The sequence below is a fragment of the Anarrhichthys ocellatus genome, unplaced genomic scaffold, assembly GCF_004355925.1.
Source record: "Anarrhichthys ocellatus isolate YVR2014 unplaced genomic scaffold, GSC_Weel_1.0 scaffold88, whole genome shotgun sequence".
Lineage (NCBI taxonomy): Eukaryota > Metazoa > Chordata > Actinopteri > Perciformes > Anarhichadidae > Anarrhichthys > Anarrhichthys ocellatus.
In genome coordinates this window covers 639,416-647,267 of record NW_022280118.1, presented here as the reverse complement: position 1 = coordinate 647,267, position 7,852 = coordinate 639,416, and the positions used below count along the sequence as shown (strand labels likewise).

The following is a 7,852-nucleotide window of genomic DNA, read 5'->3' as shown; positions in this document are numbered from 1 at the left end:
AGAGAGAGAGAGAGAGAGAGAGAGAGAGAGAGAGAGAGAGAGGTCAGCTGAGGTCGACGCAGATTTATTTAGAAAGAGCCGCTAACAAACAGGTGCTTCACAAGACAAACTCCGGCTTTGGGGACGCCAAGGGCCCCATCTCGTAAATTCACTTTAATGAGGATTTGAAATGAAGAATAATTAAAGGGTTTTATGTGGAGACACTTCTAAGGCCAGAAAGTTTTGCTGACCAAAATATCTATGTAGACTGAGACCAAATTTAATAGAAGGTTCTATTAAGTTCTATACGTCCTTCTCGTCCCCATGTTGCTGTTTGTCGTGGCCATTTTTTCTGCACGGGAACACAACGCCCCCCTTTTCTTATTCCGGCCTCTGATTGGCTCAGTTGTTTCTCCAACTGAAGGAAATAGAGGTCTGCTGCCTGGCTCATGAACTTCTCTGCACCAAATATTATGAAAGAGCTACTGTGGGGATTTATCGATGCCTCTCCATCAAATCTGGGGTCCATATTTTGACTTTTAAGTCCTTCGTTGTGGGTCAAACTCCAAAAACCTACATTTCCCATAATGCAACAGGATATTGCCTTTAATTAGAGCCTTATGCCGTGTTCACACCAAACGTATTCACGTCATTCGCGCCGCCGGTCTCGCCAGGGACTATTTGTGTTCATTCGCGTGAATCGCGCTGGACACGCCGGAGAGGGGGCGGGGCTTATCGCCCTAAAAGCCGTTCAACTGTCCGCCATCAACCATGGAAAAAATAACCTCTATTTCTGCTTGGTACGTGTTGTGGAAGTCACAGATATCCTGGGAAACTAAACGCCGTCATGTCTGGGTTCATAACATTGTCCAGAGGAGCTCTGTGGATTTTATCGAGGTGTATTCACTGTGTCTAGCAAGCCACACGTCGCTGTTTACTACAGCTGTATGAACACAAAATAAACTGATTTGGCTGTGATTTAACGGCAATAAACCGACAAAAAGGGACTCCGAAATAACTACGTAATGATGCCGATTTGTACTTGTCTTCTCAATGGAGTTCGGATCGATCGGTGCTAGGCTATGCTAACATTGTAGCAGCTCCATCAACACTCACAATAACGTCATCTAGACGTAAATACGGCAGCGTCTATTCATTGTTTGTACCATATGGTTTACACACACACATTTATACACATAGTTTGGTCCGGTCTCTATTGATATGAGGTATCGTAGAGCTCTGGGTGAACACAGACGGCTACAGTATTTATTTCCTGATTCAACAACGGCAGGAAGTCAGTGATGACAGGAGGAGCATCTCAACGCTGATAGGCTATCGCGCCACAGTGTCACGCCATTTTTTCGCTGAAGTTGAAAAATTTCAACTCACACCTTTGGGGCGATTTGGCGAATTCGCATCAATCGCGCCTCGCCATCGCAAATTCGCATCACTCCAGTCTGTGCATAGACTGTATGTAATCTACTCGCGCGAATAATTCGCGCCGCGTTTGGTGTGAACGCACCATTAGTGTCTGGTAAAAACAGCCATTGCTTCCAAACTGCAGACCTCCACGTAGACTGGATGCGGGACGTTTGTCGGTTTGATCCCCAACTGCTGTTGAACTCTGAACCCTTTTGTTCCCAACAACACATGCGTGCATGAGTAATACGAAAATGTAAGGTTGACCAAAAACATTTTCGCCACAAGGTCCTCTTCGAAGCCGTTCTGGAGCTTTTGATCGTATCTCACGGACTTCATCAGTAGAGGAGTTTCATGGATGACAAGTCCTTAACAAAGTGTAAATAGCAGAAACTCCATCTGCTGAGGAAGTCGAATGCTCCAGCTACTAAATGGCCTTCGTGGTGAGGTTGTTTTAACTGCTGCATTCGAAGCTGTCACGTTCATTTCGAATTTTCTTTTTTACATTAAGATGTGTAGTTTGTTAACATTAAGCTATATATTGGAAATGAAACAAATCATGTGGAATCGTGGAATGAATGCTCTGTTCAGTGAAACTCTCAGCTGTCAGCAGGTAACAGCAGCAGACTGCAGCTGCTGATTTGCACGTGAAACCTCCGCCGGTCGGGTCCGCTGCAGAGCCTCCGCTTCCCCCGAATATCTGCACCGACAGCAGTTTGGTTTCCTCCCCCTTCACACCCGCAGGCACGGTCATCACAGCGCGGCTCTCATCAACATTTCATGCGAGGAACGGAGCCTTGTGCAGCGGCCCTTCTAAATCAGCAGCAGCAGCAGCCGCGGCCAGCGCACCGACTCCGCGTCTCGGCCGGGAGGGAGCGCTCCCCGCCGCCCGCAGCGGGATGCACGCAGCTCCGCGGGGGCTGTAGCGGCTCCCCGCTGCACGGAGCCGGGCTGATCTACGAGCGCTGCATGCTGCACCGGGGTCACACCGAGCTGAACCGGGTTATGTGGATCCAGCGGGACAGGGAGGAGAGGAGGAGGAGAGAGAGGGGGGAGGAGCAACTGCGGAGAAAAACAAACAAACACATTTTAAAAACGACTGAAGTCATGCAACTTTTGTAAAGTCTGCTGCGACTCGAGCCGAGCCGAACCAAACCAAACAAACAGACAGAGAGAAGCCGGTGGGCCTGCCGTGCCAAGACTGCAGTCACACTATTTTCTCTATGGATTATTTTTCCAATAGAGCTCCTCAGAGACTGACTCTGCTGCCGGACATGAAGCATCCCGAGTGAAGGTTTCTCACCTGCACCTCTTATATTTGCAATGGTACGGAAGTATAGTCTTTATAACGGTATTATAACTAGAGTATAACTCTACAATACCTCCATAACACCATGTCTGTCTCTTCCTCTATTATCATTATTATTAATTGTAATATTATTATTACTATTATTGTAATTATTGTTGGTAGTACCAGATGTTGTGGCCGTAAATGGAATGCAGTGAACAAGCGTGTTCTCGTGTGCGCGTATTCCTCTTTTTTCCCTGTTTTACCTTAATTCACCGTCCAATCAGACGCGACTCTGGCGTTCAAATCCCTCGGTTCTGTCCAATCGTGGAGCGGTAAGCGGCGGTAGCTCTGGCGTCGCCGCTCTTGATTGGCTCTGCCGCAGTTGGAGGCGGTGCAGAGGTTCACGTGCCCTAAAGTGACGCTATACAGCGAGTCTGTGCGGTCCTAGAAATGTGCGCGTGTCATTAAGTTTATGGTGACTTTATTGTGTTATATGATATCTTATCTCTTATGTGATGGCTTTGATAAACAGTAGATTTAATTGTGCTTTATATCACAATGATATCCATACAATACTTAACAACACTTTAATAACACTTATAATTCAATAAAATGTGATACTGTAATATTCCTACAGTGTCTTTGGTGCTAGTTAATTAAGGAGTTTGTTGTCTTTCTTTCGACATTATTATTAATATATTTTTTGTGGTCCAATTATTGATCATGTCTGTTATTTCCCTTCTCTCTTAAATTACAATTTTAAATTACTTACAATAATCCTGTAGGGATTTTTAAAGGCACCACTTTACTTATTAGTCCCTTTGTTGCACTTTTATCACCTATAATTTCGAAATAATAACCTCATAATATCCCTGTGTGTCTGAGTAGTCCATGTTCTTACCTCTTCCAATATTCCTAATATTCTCTGTAGGGTTGCATGTCGGTTCTGTCTGTTTATAGTGACCTTATTCAACTCATGTTCCATTTCAGGGATTTACAAGGTGTCAACTGCACCTATTAGTCAGTTTATTTGACTTTATTACATTTTTATCTCCCAAAATATCAATATGACATTTGAGTATTTGAGTAAAGTACTCAAAGTGTGTCAGTAATGGTAGTTGAATCTCTTCTGATATTCTTCCATATGCTGTGGTGAGTTTCTAATGATTGTGGTACTTTATGTCCCATATTGTTGCGGTCCTTCTGTGTGACGGGACGTGCGTGAGCGTAACCGGAACTTCATTGTGGTGTTTCTACCTCTTGCGGTGTCTCTAGTCTGAAATACTGAGACAATATCTCCGTCTGGAGTTTCACAGCTTATCTGCGGTTCTCGGAGGTGATTTATGCTTCTGTTTGTGGAGTTTGAGCTCCTCTTGTATCGTCTTTTAACGGTCCTATATGGACCCGCAGAGTGTGTGAGGCCTCGTCGGGTTTTGATGGTAACTTGTCTACGGACCAACGTTCCTCTTATGTCCCCGTAAAGGCTTTTACATGCATCAGGTGAGGCTTTAGGATCCTTTAAAGGTGGCTTTTTGTGTCATTTAAAAGCTCCCATGCTCAATCCAGCAACATGTAATTTGGGATTTTTCAACATTTTATCACTATCTTGTGAAAGCTCCAAATGTTCATTTATTGATGTGTTTCGGTTGAAGTACTTCTTTCTGCGTGTTTTACTGTACAAGCTGTGTGGATGTGGTGTGTAGGGGGCGCTGTTAAACTGGCTCCACCAGCTCGGTTCATCGGGAGTTTCAACATCTGCAGAGACCAGAGGAGCCTCACTGTGATCACACAAATACACCGTATTTATACTTCTCCATGTATCTGGCAGCTACTGAAGTACACCTACATCTCATTGTAATACTGTTTGGTTTCATCTCTGAGCGGGGCCTCAAACTGCTGAATGAGTACTTTTCACGCTTCAGTACGCCCTGATATTTCAGTCCTTTTATTGACATCCAAAGTGCAGAACTTCCACCTTTCTAATTGTGTATTTTAACAGCTTTTGCTCCAGTCAACAGATGGAAATACTTTTTTTCTTTTGTTTTAATTTTGGCTTTTTGTGCAGGACTCAACTTCAAGTTTATTGTCATTCAAGACGATATATAAAAAAAAAAAGCAGGGTTGAAAATGACAAAAACTTCACACCGAACATTCACACCGAACATAGAAAAGTTTGCAAAACGAGAAAAAATCAGCATCAAAACCAGTATGTCCAAATAAAACAGCAGATTATATACTATATATATATATATATATATATAGTAGCAATAAAATGTAATGTAATAAAGCATAAATAGAAAAAATAATACAATTGAATATCCATCAGAGGTCAGGGGGTCACGTGCGCGGAGTTATATAAGATTGTAACTGAATCTCACATGTGTCTTACATTATATAAGTGTGTTATGTAAATGTGATTTCTGAAAATAATTAATAATAATATTAATAAACAATAATAGCTGTATCTCTTGGAGGCTTTAAATCGAGTCAAAGTCATGTAATTGAAAGAGTCTCCCCGCACTGAGTGGATCCTGTCGGATCTCTATAGATCTCACGGATCTCCTCCGACTGTCGGCTTCACATTGACTTCGCTCTGAAGCGGCTGTTGTAACTCATGCAGAGAGACGTTCGGTGGTTTCCGGTGGTTTAAAAGTTGCCTTTTGCGCACGAAATATCAGAGCTTGTTTTATGTCTCGCGCGCACATCGGGACAGGAAGAAAAAAAAGGAAGCCTGTGGAGTGAGTGAGAGTGGAGGCTGAGAGGGAGCGGAGCCGCAGAGCCGCAGGCTGGACTTGGACTTGATTAAGCGCAGGGGGAGGAGAGGCGGTCAACCGGGGAGTTACGATCCAAAGTTGCGCGGAAGCACGCGGGACTTTGGCGAAGCCGCAAGACGGGCTCTCCGCTGTGATTAATTCCATTTATCCCTCCTTAACATATGAACTTCGTGTGTTGTTGCTTCCGCTGCCCACTGGACCCCGTTAAGTTGTTTCTTTAGAAACACGGCGAACATTCCGTCAGAGCTGCAGAGAAATTTCCACCTCGTGTTTTCTAATCAATACCGATCAAACTGATCAGTTTCATCTCAACGTTCTCCAGAGCGGCGGGATCCCGGAGCACACACACACACACACACACACACACGCGCGCAGCAGCGGCAGCATAACCACCGGATCCTGTTTGTGAAACTGCGTGAGCGGGATCGATGGCGTTTCTTTCTGATCAATAAGCAGTGTGTGATCACTTGGAGCTCTGCAGGGGTCAGTGCGCACTGTCCCGCGCCCGCACGCACGCACGCACGCAAAAACACACACCGACGCAGTCCGGGCGGCGGAGCAGCGAGTAAAGGTCCCGGAGCTCGGAGCAGCAGAAAAGGCATGAGGAGCGGCGAGGAGGTGGCGCTCCGCTCTCCGTCCGGGACAACACACCGACTCTCTCTCGCTCTCTGTTTCTCGCTCTCTGTTTCTCTCTCTCTCTCTCTCTCTCTCTCTCTCTCTCTCTCTCTCTCTCTATTCTTTACCGTCTCCTCCTGTTGGAGATAAATTAACGGAAAGCAGCTGTCGGTTGTTTTAGAGGCGAGGCGGCCGTCTGGCAGCTCAGGGATCCCGTTTTGCCTCTTTCTTTCTTCCTGGTCAGTCCTCTTTTCCCGGGACTCCGCTGCTGCTGCTGCTGCACCGCGCCCCTCCAGTCCCGAGCACCGAGGAGCCGCACCGCCGCACGCCGGCCACAGCGCGCTGCAGGACGGATAGACATGTTGCCGAGGTCCGCCGGTCGCCGCGGATCTCCCGCGGTTTGAAATGCAGTTTCGGGACGTTTTGGAGATTTACACCGTCCACCACCACTACCGGCCGCTCTTGCCTCGCAACCCCCCGGCTCCGACACCACACAGGGCTTCCCTGTGACTTTTCTTTTTTTTTCTTATTTGTGTGGAAATTTTCGGCTTTTCTAACGGGACTTTTTCATCTTGTTGCCGGAGATGTTCTTCGTGTCTGGGCTGAAAGTTGTGCGCTCCCCGGCGGAGGGCCTCTAACAGGTCCGGACAGTACATGTAACCCGAGGCGGAGGTCAAAGTTCAGCTCTGGTTGGAAATGTGAAAGCGAAGGGGGCAAAAGGAGGGCTCTATTTACCCCTCTCTCTCTCACACACACACTCTCACTCCTTTTTTTTTTTCTGTTCTTTCCTTTTTTCACGTTACACATCACTGCGCACACTCACGCGCAAACACACACACATACACACAGGCTGGAGTTACAGTAACACCCCCCACCCCCACACACACAAACAAACACACACACCTCTTCCAGATCTAAGATTAGATCCGACAGATATGTATTCTCCGCTATGTTTAACACAGGTGAGTGTGCTCTTCAAACTTTTTTTAAAATTCTCTTAACGGTGTTTCTTTTGCAGCTCGAGCTCTCCGCGAGCTCTCTTATAGCCCGCTTACTGTACACCGAGGACCGTATGGACTCTATAGACGGTTCTATAGAGTCCGCGGACGCGCTGCAACTCGCTCGCTCTCTTTCGCCTCTCGCGCTCGTCTTCCTCCGCGCCGCAGCACATGGCGGACTCATGTTAACGAAAGTTCCTTTCGTTAGTTAACATGAGTTATATATATATATAAATATATAACACACACCGCGCAGTTGTTTCTGTGGTTGTTCGAGACGCTGGTTGTTTCGGTTTTCTGCGGGCTAAGCAGACACTTTGTCCCCGGCTGCTCGACTGACTTAAAAGCCCCCCCCCCAGCTCTTTGGCTCCCGCTTTCCCGGCTCAGCCCTGACCGGAGCTCCGGCGTAGAGTTTCACGTGGATGTCGGTTGTTTGTGCAGGACGTTTTTCCTCCTTTTTTTACCGTAAAGTTTGAATGCTATATACTTGCGCACAATAATGTGGACGGGTGAACTCGCAGGTTATTTCTGTTATCTTCTGCCCCAAAACTTTCCAACTGTGGCTCCACACGCAGAGACACTTTTAGACACACTGACTTCAGTTCAGTTTAAGTGAGACATGATGGAACATTTTTGAATAATTTTTTCTCTTTTTTTACGGCTGTGGTAGTTTACATGACATGTTGTTTCTGTTGAAGGAGGTTTCATATTTGCAGAATGTGACGCAGGATCAATGTACAGATAGGGAGCATGAAGGCTTTGCAGGAGTTTCAGTC

At 46.2% G+C, this 7,852-nt stretch overlaps 1 protein-coding gene across 7 annotated transcripts in view; it reads left to right on the top strand.

Moving 5' to 3' along the window:
• The window catches only part of nfia (nuclear factor I/A), a 175,054-nt gene that overhangs the window by 43,361 nt on the left and 123,841 nt on the right, over positions 1-7,852 (top strand). For 2 of the 7 annotated variants that reach the window (XM_031875272.1, XM_031875276.1), the window contains exon 1: positions 6,206-7,040. The exons of 4 other annotated variants lie outside the window; for them this stretch is intronic. In XM_031875272.1, the coding sequence (XP_031731132.1) occupies positions 7,014-7,040 (27 nt within the window). In that variant the 5' untranslated portion in view covers positions 6,206-7,013. Of the gene's footprint in view, positions 1-2,274; positions 2,725-6,205; positions 7,041-7,852 lie in introns of those variants that run through there. One more of the 7 variants, XM_031875274.1, reaches the window with a different exon arrangement.